Source organism: Dipodomys spectabilis, unplaced genomic scaffold, assembly GCF_019054845.1.
Source record: "Dipodomys spectabilis isolate Male_0828 unplaced genomic scaffold, ASM1905484v1 ptg000265l, whole genome shotgun sequence".
In the NCBI taxonomy this organism is placed as follows: domain Eukaryota; kingdom Metazoa; phylum Chordata; class Mammalia; order Rodentia; family Heteromyidae; genus Dipodomys; species Dipodomys spectabilis.
Genome location: NW_024870942.1, coordinates 445778 through 463845, shown reverse-complemented (window position 1 = coordinate 463845; position 18068 = coordinate 445778). Strand labels below are relative to the sequence as shown.

Genomic DNA, 18068 nt, shown 5'->3' with positions numbered 1-18068 from the left:
CAACTGCTTCAAAGTTTTGAATTATTGCTCCTCATAGATTAATATTTTAAGATAACAGATATGTTCAAACAGTTACTTTTCTATAGATTTTGTGATTTAGAGCAATATTATTTCACAAGCAATAGAATGGAAAGTACACAGTTTTTCCTCAAGCTCTCTTACCCCATGTTCATGGCTTTTCCTATTATTTACTTGTTTTACCAGGGATATACTTGTGATTACTGATAAACTCTCATGGAGATGTCATTGTCATTCACACTCCATGTGTGACATTAAGGTTCATTCTTTTTATTGTTTGCTCTTCAGATCTAGATAAATCTCTTTGAAAAGTGTTCATCATTACAGTATCTATCCTATAGAATAGTTTAACTGTCCTGATGTTCTGGAATTAAAAAATAGTGATGACTGGATATTTCTGCCAATATATTTAAAAGTGAATTTAATGTTTATAAATTGTGTCTTCATTAAAACAATTATTTAAATTCAAAGTGATAAAACATACTCTTCTGAATGATAGCTGAGGGGTTTGAATACCTCAGTGGAGGATGGAACCCACTAATCAGTGTGAGTCAAGAGTGAAGTGGTAACAGTCTGTTAGACTGGAAGAGGAAAATGGCTTCTACAGGACCCCAGACCTAGTTACTGTGAATTTACACCAAGTGTTTTTCTCAGGGTCTCTGGAGATTATAAGCGCCATAGACTTGTATTTGGCGATTGTCTTCCTTTCTCTTTAGAACTTCAGAAAGTAGAACTGCTCCCAGCCTCCAAAACCCATTTCATCATATGCAAGCCCAGATAAGGAATGAACAGCCCAGAACTTCAGAAAGTAAAGGGAGGTTCTCTAGATGAGCTGAACCCTAGGGCTTCAGTAAGAGGTCTCCTTCCTCTGTGTGGGAGCCAGACTATGGAGAAACAGAGCAGGATATTAACCATCTGAGGCCAGTGAATTGCAGCCCGTGAGCCCCTCCCCTTATATCTGAGTTCTTTCCTTGCTTTAAATGCTGCAGGAGAACCACGGAAACAATCACAATATAAGAAAAATATATGGGCTTCACAGCAGAAGGGCTGTCTAGAATTCAAATCTTCTGATAGCCAAGATCTTCAGGTTCAGACCAAGTACATCATAACAATGACCTTCCAGGCCAAATGAAGGCCAGTGGGAAGGGTGTCTCAGTGTGAGCAAGGCACACCAGGCATCAGCCCATACAGACTGGCTTCCCATGTGTCTGCAGTGCCTTGAGCATCAGGAAAAGAGATGTCTATGGTCAAGATATGGCTAAAAGCAGAAAACACCAAACATTTTAGCAGACTTCAAAGGGGTGTATGAGGCCTAAACAATGGTTCTTTCTCCTTTCATCTTCGACTACTAGGCAATATGGTACCTGAATTCACCACAGGCTTGCATCTACTGTTCAGTCACATCAAAAGTTAAGATAATTTGATGCACCTTACAGTTGACTGTGAGTATAACACGGTATAACACTTTTCCTGATGTATTCAGGAATAGATGGGTCTTCTGAAAGATGACCTTTCTGCTCAGAAATCCTCCTTCCCCCCTCCCCCCGACTTGTGCCTGTGTAACTCCTAGTCACTGTTCAATCACCAACAGGTATCCTACCTCTGGATGAGAGAACCCAGTTATCTCTTGCATCAGTGTCACCTCTTCTTCCAACATATGTGCTTCTGTCCCTGTTCTTCCCATGCCTTATTAGAATCCTGTGTGTTTTGTTTCTCAAGCTCTGATTGGTGCTCCTAAGTTCAGAAACTTACTCTTTCGAGTATCTGGTCTATATCACAAATATTGAAGCCACTATCTCATAAACTTTGCTCAAAAATACATGACTAATGACGCTAAAACAGTAAGTGGATATGACTGGTGAGAGAAATTACTTTGTCATGAGAGACACTGAAGTGAGAAAACATGCTCAGTCTGTAAGGTGACCGATATTTTGGAGACATTTACTAGGAGACAGCAATGGATGTACAGTTGAATGAATGACCAAATATTTTGGTGTATCATTTCTTTCCTCCCCAATGTAACTTTATTTTTCTCTTCTCAAACACATCCAATGAATGCATCATTTTCCAGTCTTGAAACCTGTAAGATTAGAAAGACAATTATGCTGCCTTCTGCATCAGTATGTCCTGGCTCTAGGAGATTGTAGTAATGGACAGGAAGCAGGTCCCTCCCAGTTCCCACCTCTTCATTTGAATAAATAAGAATAAGTTATTAGCATGAATTCTGCCCAATTAGTTTCCACCAATGAGCGACAAAGGAATTTAAAACATAGACAAACCCTTCTAAATGATCCTGTGCTCCCCATCTAACCATCATTCCTGGTCTTCTCTTCAAACTCCTAAGCAGGAGGCAGGGTCTCTTGCATTGACCTCTAAGAGATGAGCCTCTGAGCCTCTGGCCCAGAATGTCAGATGCCACCTACTGCCCAGGGCAAAGGCATGAAGAGGCCTTCAGGGTGCTAGACACCATTCCATTGCATCCCACAAGAGCTCCAGCTCCAGGTTTGTGTTTTCATTGCTAGCCTGGACCACAGTGTCTTCCACCTGGATTCCCCGAGGTCAACAGGGACTCTAAGTAGAGCCATTTGGGGGAGTAGCCACTGTGTAGGAAGCTCATGTGGAGAGCATTTAGGCAGATGCAAAGACTTGAACTCTTGGGGTCATCTTGTAGAACAGCATGGTTCCAGAGGGCCAGGGACCCTGCAGCACCTCAGGATCCTCAGCCTAAGCCCTTCTGGGATGGCCACAGGGGACAGACTTTGAGGCAGTCATCCCAGGTGGGCTGTGGCTGTTCACAGTTGACTGTCCCTGGGCCCAGCCAGGCTACCACCTCCTTAAAGAGCTGCCAAGACTTACACCTTTGGTTTCTTTCCTATCAAGAACAGACTTGAATGGAAACTACCTAGAATTTTCACTCAACCCTCCATCATTAAACCATGTCACACACACCAGTACCATTACCTTTGCTGCCAGAGTAGTTAATTAAAGCCCCCTTTAAAGCTGTCTTTCTATCTTTCTGGGAGAGACTGAATGAAGAATTTGGCATTCCACATTGGCTTCTAGTGGCAATGCATGCAGGGGATTCTGGAATAAATTCCATGGGTTAAATGCAGCAGGGACTAGGGAAACCTGGGACATGGTCCATAGCTCCCTGCTCTTGTAACAGTCACTGCCCTTCTCTGAAAATCAAGTCTATGTTGCATATTCTTGTATTCCACTTACAACTTTGGCCAAGGGGTGGGAAGGGGGGAGGTGAGTGTGTAGGGGGGAGATGGGAAGGGATGGGAAGGGGAAACAAAGGAGCAGGCAACAATGGTGGATAAGAAATTTACTCATTACCTTGCCCATGTAATTGTAACCCCTCTGTACAGTATTTTCACAATAAAAAAGAGAAAAAAAACAGTTTGCATAAATGTTATCATACACGTTGGTCTGGAAATAAACAAAGGTGTAGTTTTGAGTATCCTTGATACATTATTGTAATCAATTCAGCCCTCAATAGTCAAATGTGGACATGTTGCACATCTACCTATCTATCTATCTATCTATCTATCTATCTAAGGAAAAAAGAAGAGTATTAAGGACAATGTTTAAGTTTATATACTTGTTTTTACTGATAGTTTTACAGATAGTTTCTTTAAACTTTGCAAGATGTAGGCAACACATATATCCATATTTTTGTTCATAGCACCATAAAAATTTAAATTGCTGGGCACCAGTGGCTCATGTTTATAATCATGCTTCAGATCTGAGGATGGAGATTAGAAGCCAACCTGGGCAAGAAAGTCTGTGAAACACTTATCTCAATCACTAAAAAGCTATATGTTGAGCTGTAATTTAAGTGGAGAAGTGTTAGCATTGAGCAAAAACACTTAGGAACAGTGCCCATAGCCTACTTCTTGCCCAAAGACTGGCATATAAAAAATAAATGCGAATGAAAAGAGAAAATAGAAAATTATTTTGACTAGAACAATATTGTGTTTTTAATTTACCTTAAGGGAAATATTTTTTTATTTTTTTGTTATGAAAATTTTTTAATTTTTATTTATTTTTATTGTGAAAATACTGTACAGAGGGGTTACAATTACATGGGCAAGATAATGTGTACATTTCTTATCAAGCATTGTAGCCTCCTCCTTTGTTTCCCCTTCCCAGTCCTTCCCATCCTCCCCCCACCCCCCCATCCAATCCCCCTCCCACCAAAGCCTTAAGGGAAATACTCAATTACTCAAACCCTCCCTGCTATTGCTCTTAACTCCTACAGCATCTAGAATGTAGCAGAATTTCTCTGCTCTGGGGTCTGTGCTGCAGCTCAGGCCTTACTGGGGCCCCCATAGATTTGGGTTCAGTCTGCAGGTGTCAGGGGAGCACTGTGCACTCACTGCACAGAGGTAGGTGGCTGAGTCACTGGACTGGGAGTCTCTGATGTGCAGAGAAAGATAAAGGCTGCCTCTATTGAGATGTGCTGTGAATCTTCCCTCCTGTTTATCGCCATTAGAGTATGCAGACACCAGTAGTTCAGGGCCCTTTCCGGAATACTGTCTGTACCACCAGAAGTACTGAGAAGCACTGTCTCTGTAAGTGCAGTTGAGAGAAGCGGTAGCTCCTTCTGGAACACTGAGGGACTCAGGATGCTGCTCCATCTCTTTCTGTTGACAGCTCACCCCTGTGCAGAAAGACAAAGGTCACACATAGTAGTTGGATAGTGGAAGCTCCATTTGCAGGTTGTAATTTATCTTTCTATGTGCCTCCACTCTTATCGAGTGATGAGTGCCTTCATGTTTTTCCTCATAGACTCGAGACAGACAACAACCCCCCAAACTGAACTTTATGTTCCCATAGAGATACTAACTCATGCCTGTGGCTCATGCCTGTAATGCTAGCTATTCAGGAAAGTGAGATCTGAGGATCAGAGTTCTAAGCCAGCCCAGGCAGGAAAGTTCTTTAGATGCTTATCTATAATTAACCACAAAAGAGCAGGAAGTGGAGTTGTGGCTCAAATGGTAGGGTGCTAGCATTGAGCAAAAGGAGCTCAGGGATAGCACTCAGGCTCAGTTCAAACCTCAGGACTGGAAAAGAAAGAACAGGGGAGGAAGAAAGAAAGAAAGAAAGAAAGAAAGAAAGAAAGAAAGAAAGAAAGAAAGAAAGAAAGAAAGAAAGAAAGAAAGAAAGAAAGAAAGAAAGAAAGAAAGAAAGAAAGAAAAAAAGAAAGAAAGAAAGAAAGAAAGAAAGAGAGAAAAGAAGGAAGGAAGGAAGGAAAGGAAAGGAAAGGAAAGGAAAGGAAAGGAAAGGAAAGGAAAGGAAAGGAAAGGAAAATAAGAAAAAAAAAAAAAAAAAGACTAACTCACAGCTCATGTGAAGCCACCAGGTCACTGAAAAGATACTAAAGGATCTCATTATTTTTTCCCCCTGATTCATGGATGACTCAGATAACAAAGCCTAAAAGAAAAATGAGACTCATTCAGGTATTTCCAGTTATTGGGCTCTCAAGAATCCCATCTACCAATCAGAAGAGAGGATCTTTACACAACCTTCTCCTCCCCTTTACTCACACTCAGAATCTTTTGTGAGCTATCCTCCACGTCCTTGAGAAGACACTGCCATCTTGTGGCTTCTCACTTATATTCAAAGGGCAAAATTTTCTCCGGTGGACTTGTAAATTAAAAATCAGACATATAATTAAATTAAAATTGAGACTTTTCTCCAAATCAATCTGTTTGTCATTTTTCTGTGCATGTATTTCCTATCAGATGTCAGCTCTTTTCTGAGTTGGAGGAGTGACTTCCAAATACCACTTTCCTGCACTGAAAATCACTCATAACTCTTCTACTATAGAAATCTGGGTGAGGTTTATGAGATCAGGGACCATTTCACATTGCAGATCTCTTCTGCCAAGGCACCCCAACACACGCTCCTCTTTCATTTTTTAATTCCTGGAATTTAAAATATCATTTTAAAACAGAATGTCTTAAAATTTGGCTTAGCTAACATAATTTCTTCTCACAGTTGGAGCAGCATTTATTTTAAATTTTATTTTACAAAGTTTAAATTAACTTTATAAAATAATGGTTTGTGATATTTTAATACATGTATTTTGGTATCATTATTGCTTTAATCCTTAACCATCCTCCTTCCCAACCCCTTTTCTTCCTAGTAGCTCCCTTCGACTTCCATGTTTTTTTTTTTCTCTCTAGAATGCATAAATGAGAGAAAACTGGTGACACATGTCTTTCTGAACTTGGATTATTTTATTAAACACACTGAATTCTAGTTCTACACTTTCTTCTGCAAATGGCTTCATTTCATTCTTCTTTATGCTTGAATGTTATGCAAATGCTATATTTTCCTTATATTATTTGTCCACTGCAAAACACTAAGGCTGATTGCACAACTTGGTCATTATGAATTGTGTAATAATGAATGAGTGTTCAGATACATTTTTATCTGCTTACTTTCATTTGGCTGGCCATAAAGCTAGAAAAACATAGTTCAACCATATGATATATCTCCTTTCAATGTTCAGAGGGATGTCAACACTGACTTACAAAGAAAGCTGGATTAATTTAAATTTTTACCAACAGCATATAAGGGTTCCTTTGCCTCTAAATCCTTACAAGCATCTGTCGCATATTTTCATATCCATTCTAACTAGAGTGTGATTGAATCTCAATGTAGTTTTGACTTGAGAAACATTTTAACAAATAAGGTTAGGACTTAACTGCTCAGAATTGTTCTCTCCTTTTCCATCAATACACATTTTTTGGAAAGAGGACTGATTTAGGTTGATGCAGTAGGACTAGAGCTGGATTCCATACTTAGACTTTAAATACAGCTGTATCACGTGAATCTGTTCAAATTATCTTATTTCTTCATTAGAATATAATTGTGATTTCTAAGAGTTGATCTCTAAAAGCTATGGTGGATCCATGTTCTGTATGCCTACAATGTTCAACTACAGTAAAACAAACATAGGAACTGTTGTCCCTAGTTTGTTCCATGACCTACTCCATGGCCTTGCAGAATGAGAGGAACACTGACTAACAAGGCAGAAGGCCCTGCCTACTCAAGAAACACAAAATCAGTACCCAAAAAAGATTGTTTAGTCAGACCCTTCCCATTCTCACCAAGAAATGCACCAGAAACAGAGAGAAAAGCTGTTCATAGCAAAATTCATTCCTTCAAGAGTTCACTGCACTTGACCAAAAAAGGAAAAAGTAAAATAGCTTGTCTCGGTAAATGTACAGTCTAAAGGAGGAGTTCCAGCAGCATGTGAACACAGCCATAACATACTAGACAAGAGTGAAAATGAAACATAGAACTTTAAATATGGGATATAGCCCCAAAGCAATATTTTTACTAGGAAGCAGGAAAAATAGTATGAATACATTAATGTGAAAGTAGACCAAAGAGCCACATCAGCACTGGCAATATGATGCAACTTATTTGCCATCAAAACTGTCCTTCAGAGCTCACATGCCTGATGATGTGAAAGGAGACAGAATTCTTCCCAGTGCCTTCGGTGGAGTTATAGCCATTAATCACCAAAGAAATCTACAGTCATCTTTCTTTGTGCCGATCATTTTCAGACACAACTTGTGAACATCAAAATACAAAAATGCCAGTTTCCAATCCAAGACAATTACAATTATCTTAAGTTAAATACCAAAACCAATGGTAGTTATTTGGGCCATTGTATTATATATACTGTATTTTAAAAATATGAATGAAGGAAACCTTTATATAGGTAGAAATCCATAATATAGAGCTTTTCCTATTCTGCTCATCTCTGTGTTGTACACATTAGTCTTTTAAATTATATAGGAAAAAATGAATAAAACAAAATAAGATACCAGATTTCTAATCATCTATATGATCATGACCCATTGTTCTTTGTTTGCTATAGTTCCAAACTGGTGCCCAGTGCTGTTTCATTTCAGTCCAGATCACTTCCTACAGCATTTCCTGTAGATCAGTGTTGCTAATGGCAACCAGTGATAACACAATGGGATAGACAGCCCAAGAAATGAGAAAGGGAGCAGAGGATAGAAAATCCAGGTATCATAGGGTCTATCTCTCACTGGCTTTTGAACCCCAAGCTCCCATAAGTGACTTTATTTATTTAGTTCAGCACAGAGAAGGTTACTATAGGTATGTGCAGAAAACAAGGTGTTAACCTATCTTGTGGTTACCATCTTTGACATAAGACCTAATTTGTGTACATAGTAATAACTCCCTATAGCTAGGGAGCAGTGAGAAGCAGTGACCATAACACATTCATCATATTCCCATTGCTTCAAGCATTATAGGGGCCAGTCTACTGTGACTTATACAACATCGGGTCCAGTTAATTTTAACTTACACATTTTTCTTGCCTTGCCTGTTTTGACCTTTGCAAGGCCCAGTTGTCAACCTTCTGAGTACTGAGGAGGTAGCCTTCCAACCCCTAAACCCTTTCCTGGTCTCACAGCTCAGCTCTAGAGCTCCCTAGAGGTAAGGTTTATACATGATGAACTCTATATGCCTTGAATATCTTTAGATACTCCAGTTTTCTTTTTCTTTTTGACATTTTATAAGATATAGAGGCACTGGTTGAAATGTTTTGTTTTTGTTTGTTTTGTTTGCTACTTTCAGCCTTTTGCATATGTCATTCCAATGTGTTATGACATCCATGATGTCTGATAAAAATTGAAAGTCCATAGCATGTCACTTCTCTGTCATATTTTTCATCATTTTCAGCTTCTTCTTGTCTTCAACTGATGGATTACAGTGTGTAATATAGACTTCTTAGTCATTATCCTTATGGCACATTTTGAGCTTCAAGGATATATACATTCAGTCTTCCACTGAATTGGGGAAGTTTTGGTCATTGATTCATTTATTCATTCTTTACTCTACCCTCTCCCTTCCCCTTCTAGGATTACTATTATCCCTATGTCTCCATATTTGATAATGTCTCAAATATCTCAGTCTCTACTTCTATTTCTTTCCTCTTTAAGCTGGATAATGTCAACTTACCTATCACCAGGTTTGAGGATTCTTTCTCTTGAATGTTTAAAATATGTTGCTGAATCACTCATGTGAAATTCTTTTGAGTAATTTCCCCTTCATGGCGATCTTACTGACTTAATAGAGTTCTGGGTTATATCATTTGCATTACTCTTTCAACAAACTTTTCACAATCAAAGCACCCAAGCTCTGTGCTTTAATTACAAGCCCCTTCTATTTCTATCAGTAGCAGAAATCTATAGTGGGATTGTGTATGGCCATTTATAGACTATCAAGATGTACAGTTAAAATACTGTTAATGGTGCCTGGCAGCACCATTAGCATACAACTAGTATCCTAGCTTCTCAGGAGACTGAGATCTGAAAATTGGAGTTCAAAGCTACCTTAAGTAGAAAGGTTGGTGACAAACTTATCTCCAATTAGCCACCAAACAAAATGTCAGAAGTGGAAGCTAGGTGCATGTGGCCTGTAATCCTAGCTACTAAGGAATTTGAGATCTGATGATCGCAGTTTGAAGCCAGCCTGGGCAGAAAAGTCGCTATGAGACTTTTATTTCCAATAAGCTATTCAAAAAAGCCAGAAGTGGCTCTGTGGTTCAAGTGGTAGAGTGCTAGCCTTGAGCACAAAGGGCCCACTGACAGTGTCAAGGCCTGAGTTCACACCTTAAGACTGGCAAAAAAATGTCAGAAGTGGAGCTGTGGCTTAAGTAGTAGAGTTCTAGCCCTGTGGGAAACAAACAAACAACAAAAAACTCAGGGAAAGTGCCAGGCATTGAGTTTTACCCCATGGCTGTTCCACGCCACACAAACATAAACACATACACAAAGTACCATTTAGTTTTCATACCAGGATTTACTTACTTTTCTGTTTTCTTGGTGTTTTACAACTACTATAACAATTACATATTGTTTGGGTAGAGGAGACTAGTTACAGTTTAAATGTTTCCTGTCTTACTGAGGAGACTAGTTACAGTTTAAATGTTTTCTGTCTCACTAGGCTTAACTTCTGATGGGACTTTAGCTGGAGATGGAGTGTTTGTGGTTCTGAACTAATTGATGCTTTCATGTTACTTGCTTCCACAAGGTCTGGCTGGGCTGTGAAAAAGGAAAAATTCAGAGAAATCAGTAGCCTATCATTTCAAAGAATGAAATAGTAGAAAAAGGAATTTAATTCAAGGTAAGTTCAGATTCATCACATAAAGTAGTTGATATGTTATAAACACACTCTTTGGAGACACTGGTTATAAAAGGAAAAATCCCACCTTAAATTATTTTAAATCATTTAATTGTAACCCCTCTGTACACTAATTTTAAAATAAAAAGACATGAAATAAAAGCTGATGATAATTTCCAGAAAAAAATAAATGCAGAAACTTTCACTGTTTACCTTAAGGCCAGGCCTGGATCTGCAATGTGGCTCAGGTAGAGTGATATGGTTCAGCCTTCAGATGTTTTGGAAATGTTGACCTTCAAAGTGCAGAAGGAAGGTACATCAACAGGATGAGAGGCTGGAATGTTCAGAACACTATGGACTGTATTATTTCTAGGTTTATCAATAACTTTTTATCTTCTGAGCAGATGGAATTAACACTAAAGAGAGATATCCTTCCTCAGGACATTGCTAGAACCAAAGCAATTAAGAACTTGGTAATTGTAGTTGAGAATGGCAGGTGTTTTGTTCTGGGTCCTCATAAATGAAAGGCTCTGCTACACACAGACAGTTACACACCCTGTCTAAATGGAAACCACACAGAGGAGATGTATTAAAACTACTTTTTATACATTCTTCTAAAAATGGTGACCACAAATGAGCACAACAACTCTCAGCTCCCTGTGGAAATTCCAGACCTACATAGGAGATTACAATAATCTGTCCTCTTTATAGACCTCTGAAAGACACCCTTTCCCAAGCAGTTATTACAAGAAAAGCTTGAATGAAACTCCTAAAAGCTTTTCCATCTTTCTGTCCATCAGACTCAATAGCCAGATGCTGCTCTCAGTTTCACTACTGCACAGCGAGGCATGGGGATGTCCATTTCTTGTTTCTTTTCTCTGATATTTGTATGATTTTTCATCAGCAGATAAATGTGCTGAAGCTATAGGAATCTCTGACACAGCCGCTCAGCTGTTAGGACCTGTCATGCTCAGTTTGTGTTCAGCTTCCCCTGTGGTTTCTGTCACTGTGTCACTTAGAGCACAGTAGTACACAGCCATGTCTGACTCCAGGACAGCAGTTTTCTCCAAATGGAAAGAGGTGGCTTCTCTGTCATAACTGGCTGTAAATCCTTTGTGGCTGCCTTTGTCATTGGCTGTCATGGCTTTCAGGAGGAGTTGTGGACCTTCTCCGGGATATTGAACATACCAGAAGAGAGAAGGATATTCTGTGGTTGTGTAAGTGCAGTTTATCCTTAGGGAAGCACCTTCCAGCACCATCACTTGCCCTTGTGTCTGGGTCACTGAATTTCCATGAGTCCTTCCTGGGAGGGAAAAGAGATGTGTGTCACTTTGTGAATAGAGACCTTAAGTAAGCTTAAGGTTAAAATTTTTGCTTGCAATAGAAAGAATAAAAAATTAGCATGTTACTTACCAAGTAGTAAGAGTATCACAGTTACTAAGCTTGGAGAAGCACACATCTTAGAGTATTGCATAAATAATCTTCCCATATACTATGTTCAAATGAAAGAGAACTGATTAAACTTAACCTTCAATGCAGTCAGGATATGAGTGGTGCTATGAAGTTGCTCCCCCTGGTGAACAGGGACTGAATTGTGCTGAATGCTTAACTGAATGCCTTTCAAAATTCTCTTTTTAAAATATATTTTTTATTGTAAAAATACTGTATAGATGGGTTACAGTTACATGAGTAGGGTTATGAGTACATTTCCTATCGAGTATTGTTACCTCCTTTCTTTTTCCCCAACAATCCTTTCCCTCCCTATCTCTCCAACTCCTCCAGGCCCCACCCTCGACATTGTAAAGTTCATTTTCAGCATAGCGTCCTGTGCATCTCATTGTCACAATGGGTCGACCTGAACCCCCATTTAAGCATTCCGCTATATCCCTTCCCCTCCCCAAATACAGTAAAAACAGGGGTTATTCCATGGGGGAAGAACATACAAAACAAAAGAATCACATAGTACATTATAAATACATTTAAAACAATAGCAACAAAGAAAAAACTACTCCTGTCCCTGTCTTGGGGTACATTTCACTTAACATCATCTCATATGGTCACATGTACAAAGCCTTTGACCTTCTTTGCTTGTCCTAGAGATGTACTAGCACCAGAATCAACTCCAAATGGATCAAAGACCTTGAAATAAAATCATTACAGGAAGGAATAGGAGAAATTCTAGGGCTCCTTGGCACAGGGGAGATTTTCTTAATAGAGACCCAGAAACAACAAATCAAAGAAAGGTTGGACAAATAGGATTGCATGAAACTGCAGAGCTTCTGCATGGCAAAGGACATAGCTAGCAAGATCAATAGAAAACCCACCTTCACTAGTCATATAATGGACAAGGGTCTCATATCTAAAATATACTTAGAACTCAAAAAACTAAATCCCCCAATAACTAATTCTCAAAGAAACAACTGCCCAATAAATAAGTGGGCTAATGACTTAAAGAGAGACTTCTCTGAAGAGGAAATAAGAATAGATCAACTTCTCTAGCTATAAAAGAAGTGCAGATCAAGACAATGTGGCGATTCCACCTCAACCCAGTTAGAATGGCTATAATCAAGAAATCTAGCAAGAACAGATGCTGGAGGGGATGTGGACAAAAGAGAACCCTACTGAATTGTTGGTGGGAGTGTCAACTTGTTCAACCACTTTGGATAACAGTATGGACGTTCCTCAAAAGACCCTACATAGAGCTCCCCTATGACACAGCAATGCCACTTTTGGGCATTTACCCAAAAGACCACAAACAAGGCTATACTAAAGCTACCAGCACAACTATGTTTGTGGCATCATTATTCATCGTAGCTAATATATGGAACCAACCCAGAAGCCCCTCAGTAGATGAATGGATCAAGAAAATGTGGTGTATATATACAATGTAATTCTATGCCTCTGTCAGAAAGAATGACATCACCCCATTTGTTAGGAAGTGGAAAGACTTGGAAAAATTATATTAAGTGAAGTAAGCCAGGCCCAAAGAAACATAGGTCCCATGGTTTCCCTTGTTTGCAATGACTAGTACATTTCAAAATTCTCTTGACTATAAGGGTGCCCAGGAATTAATAGACATTAGGACCCCAAAACCGCTGTGGTTTTTAATTTTTATTTAATTTTATTTGAGCGAAAGAACAATACACTGACAGGTCAGGACCATGTTCAAGGTCGGGATGCTGGAGCACGGCTCTGAATGCCAGTCCACACCAGAAGGGGAAGGGGGAAAGACTTGAGCTTGCACAGTTGGGCTCTTTGTCTATTTTGGCAATGGACTCTCCAGAAGTTTTTTGCTGGGGCCTTCTGCTTAGGGACTGTTGACAGGAAGCTTGGGGAATAGAAGAAAAGATGTGAGTCACACTTTTAGTTAGTAGCAGAAGTGGAGTTACAGTTTGGCTTTATAAACACAAAAAAAAAGTTAAAAAATGATCCATTATCGATAAGCAGAGGCTTCTAATTTCTACATGGCCTACATACCTTTATTTAATTGTGAAAATACGGTACAGAGGGGTTATAATTACATGGGCAAGCTAATCTTATCAAGCTTTGTTTCCTCTTATCTCTTCGTTTCCTCTTACCATCCCTTCCCATCTCCCCCCCCCCCATATCTTTAATTTCTACACCACAACATTTACCTCCTTTAGAAGGTATATATCAGTCTTCAACCCTACTTTGTAAATATGAAAATATTTTTCATTTATCCTTTTCACTTTTCTTTTTCTTTTATTTTTCTCTTAGGATTTTACTTGAAATGAAAACACTTTTGTGTAGAGCATTCCTGGCAGTCTGTGTAACCAAGAAAACATAAATTACTTGGCATATTTTAACATTTTAAAAGGACATTATATTTTCATACACTTATTGTCAGCTAGCCCATAATCTACTGATATGCCTACAAGTATTTGCTGTTGAACTCATAGGAAGTAGTAAAGTGAAGTCAGTATGGAGTGATTCTGTTGCTTTTTTTGCTTTTGTTTTTGTTTTTGTTCTGTTGCAGTGTTCCCCAAAACCTAGAACAGTGACTGACATCTACTGGGTACCTAATTCATATTTGTCAAATGAAGCTGAAATATGAATAGATGGTCTTTGGTGGAATAATTGTAAGAATGCCATTCTTTATGTGTGTGGCAGTCCTTGGCCTTAAACTTAGAGGTTAGGCATTGTCTCTGGGCTTTTGTGCTCAAGTCTAGAGATCTACCTTTTAAATCAATGTTTCATGTCTGGCATTTTGGTGCTAAATTGGAGATAAGAGTCTCAGGGTCTTTTCCTGGCTGGCCTGGAACCTTGATCCTCAGAACTCAGCCTCCTGAATAGCTTGGATTTAGAGATATGAATCTCCTGTGCTCAGCTGGAATGCCACGTTTTTGCAAAGATGTTTCAGAGAGAAAATCTACTCTTTATAATCAGTACTCAAATCAGAACTTCCAAATTTCATAGTAATTCATAGAAAAGGTGTGAATCCTATGCAGAAGAACACCATAAATAAAATTACTAACTTCTTATAAAATGGTCTGGGATTGATGTCTTCTTCCTCTACAGTTCAGCTCTAGACAAGGTGACCAATTTTGGGATCCAGGCCACAGACTGATGTATTTCAATGTCTTTTGATCATGAAGGATGCTTTTTACATAGAGTCCTAGCCAATACTTTTTCCTGGTAATCAATCTCCACAGATTCAGACAAAGGGGCTCATGAATCCAGAGACAATCTGTTAATAATTACTTGGACAAATTAAGTGAGATTCTCAGGCCCAGATACTGTTTTGGTTCACACATCCCTTTTCATATCCACCATCCTTCAAATAATATTGCCAGAACCTACATTGAACTACACTAGAGGGAAATTCTGGATAATTGGCTGCAACCTTGTGTTTATATATGAGGAGAAGGCATAGTAGATCCAAAGGTGCAGAGTGTAAGAATAACGTATAGCAGAGTGTTTCAGTTTACAAGATGAAAGAATTCTAGATAGGTATTATTGCACAGCACTATGAACACACAATTCATATTTACTTTTAGACAATAACCTAAAAGAATTGGTAGGGTTAACTGTTTTGTTATCCATCATTTACCACAACTTGAATTAGTTTTGAAATCTGTAGAAAAGTGCTTTACTTTAATACTTATTATCACATCTATATCTTCTGAGTGCAAACATAAAAGAATTTTAAAATACAGAATCAATTACCAGCCAAAAACAGACATTCTAATTTCAGAGCTTAAAAAGTTGTTGAGAGGGCTGGGAAGGTGGCTCAGTGATAGAGTACTTGCCGCACATGCATGAGGCCCTGAGTTTGATTCCTCAGCTCCACATAAGCAGAAAAAGCCAGAAGTGGTGCTGTGGCTCAAGTGATAGAGTGCTAACTTTGAGCTGAAGAGCTGAGGGACAGGCCCAAAGTTCAGGCCCATGACTGACAAAAAAAAGTTGTTGAGAAAGATAGAATTAGGAAATCCCCGTGTGTAAAGACTGTGAGTTGTGCAACACTGAAAATTAATTCATATGATAGCATCAAGTGCTTTTTAAAGAGATACCATGAAAGCCAGCGGCAAAAGAAAGAGACAATTGAGTTTGTCCTCCACAGTGTCTCCCTGAAGAGCATAATAATGTATGAATAAGATGGTTATAGACCATAAATCATAGAGTGTAGAAATTTAGTTCTTCATGCTAGAATTTATTAATCTTCTAAGTCAAATTGTTCATAGTATAAGGAGTGTGAGACTAGTCCCTCAATGATGTTTTAATAGAAGGTAATTAAGTCAATAGATGTTTAAATAAATCCTACTATTTTACTGCTGATATAGTGGCTATGCTTTTTCATTAATTAATATAAATATCCCAATGAAAAATTTTATATTGAAGAATTCTCTTTATCATCCTTCTTGCTAGACAAGACTGAACATTTTTATTTTGCTACTATTTTTACTTTAGATTTAAGTTTAGGCTAGTTATATAAATAAAGTTTAACAGCAAATCTAGTAAAAATACACTGCAAATTTTCTATATTTGTAGGTTGGAAATTCTTAACATAATAATCAATGCAATGTACAAAGCTTTTTTGCTCTTGAAATATTAGTAAAGGTATATAAAAGAAATTCAACTGGACATATATAACCAGGTAAATATGTAGAAATCAACTTGGTGAAATTATATTAAATACAATGGTGAGAAACTTCAAACTATAATTAGAGAACATAAAATATCCTTTATGATAACAAATAATAAGATAGTATCAAGGTGATGTTTCATATTCATTGTATAATTATACATTTTAGAGTGATACTGAATGTGGAAATAGATCAAAGAAATTTTATATATACTCTTATATATTTATTTATTTATTAAGTTAGCACTGAAACTCGAACTCAGAGTATTGTTTGTCTTCTGCAACTTGAATAATGTCTCCAGGATAGTTTTTGGAGAACAGTACTGTGGTTTGAACTCAGGGACTTCCCTTGCTAGACATGCCCTCTACCATTTAAGACATGTTCTTATATGTCTTTTTTTTCTAAATATAGATTCCACAAATTAGAAAAGAATACAGAATTTTTCTTTCTGAGACTGGTTTGTTATACTTAATATAGTATCTCCAGTTTCTTCAATTTTCCTAAAAATAATTTAGTTTCATTTTTTGATTTTTGTGTAATGCTCCATTGCATGCATATATCTACATATACATGAATACACATGCATATGCAAATACACACCTGGGAATGAGAGAGTTGTGGGTAAGTGGGGAGATAAGGATGATATTGCAGTTTTTTTCCCTTCTTAAATGGCCTCAGCTGAGCTTTGGATCTGAGCAGCATGTAATCATTAAAATTGTGTAATAAAATAAATCTAAAGAAGCTAAAAGCCAATGAAAGATGATTAACTACATGGAAACCTTTATTCCAGATACAGAAGGAAGTTTCCACTAGGATTTGGAATGTGGAAGGTCTCTAGAAATTCAGAGTAAAGACAAGGATACATGTGTTCAGTCATTCGTTTTATAGATGAAGAAATGAAGAACTTCAATAATTTCAATATATTTGACTAGTCAGAAATATAGTCATTAAATAATAAATAGTGATTTAAAAAATCTTGATAGATTTCGACATGACAACTTGTACTTCTCATTGTTGCAACGGGTCCACCTGTATCCTTATTTAAACGAATTGTTTTTCCCTTTCCCCTCCACAGTGAAAGCAGGGGTTATACTGTAGGGGAGGGACATACAAAGCAACAAAGAAATAATCTTATAAATGCGTTTGGTTGGGGGGGGGAGGATTGGGTGGGGGTGCGGGGGGCGAGGAGGCTGGGAAGGGGAAACAAAAGAGCAGGCTACAATGCTTGAATGCTGGGAAGGTGGCTCAGTGGTAGAGTGCTTGCCTTGCATACCTGAGGCCCTGGGTTCGATTCCTCAGCACCACATAAGCAAAAAGAAAAAAGCCGGAAGTGGTGCTGTGGCTCAAGTGGTAGAGCGCTAGCCTTGAGCTGAAGATCTGAGGGACAGCACCCAAGCCCAGAGTTCAGGTCCCACAACGGGACCCACCCCCCCCCCCCAAAAAAAAAAGAAATGTACTCATTATCTTGACCATGTAACTGTAACCCCTCTGTACAGTATTTTCACAATAAAAAATAAATTTAAAAAAATCCAGAGGATATTTACATTATAGTTTAAGAATCATTGATATGGGGCTGGGAAGATGGCTTGTGGTAGAATGCTTGCCTCGCATGCATGAGGCCCTGAGTTCGATTCCTCAGCACCTCTTACACAGAAAAGGCTGGAAGTGGGCACTGTGGCTCAAGTGGTAGAGCTCTAGCCTTGAGCTGCAGAGCTGAGGGACAGCACCCAGGCCCAGAGTTCAAGCTCCATGACCACCAACAACAAA

At 38.5% G+C, this 18068-nt stretch overlaps 2 gene segments (V, D, J or C); both read right to left on the bottom strand.

Moving 5' to 3' along the window:
* Positions 1-4268: 4268 nt before the first annotated feature.
* LOC122125395 lies at positions 4269-5443 on the bottom strand. The segment is given in 2 exon segments: positions 4269-4684; positions 5367-5443. Coding segments are annotated over 2 exon segments (417 nt in total).
* Positions 5444-11144: 5701 nt separating this feature from the next.
* LOC122125429 lies at positions 11145-11701 on the bottom strand. The segment is given in 2 exon segments: positions 11145-11500; positions 11611-11701. Coding segments are annotated over 2 exon segments (432 nt in total).
* Positions 11702-18068: the final 6367 nt, after the last annotated feature.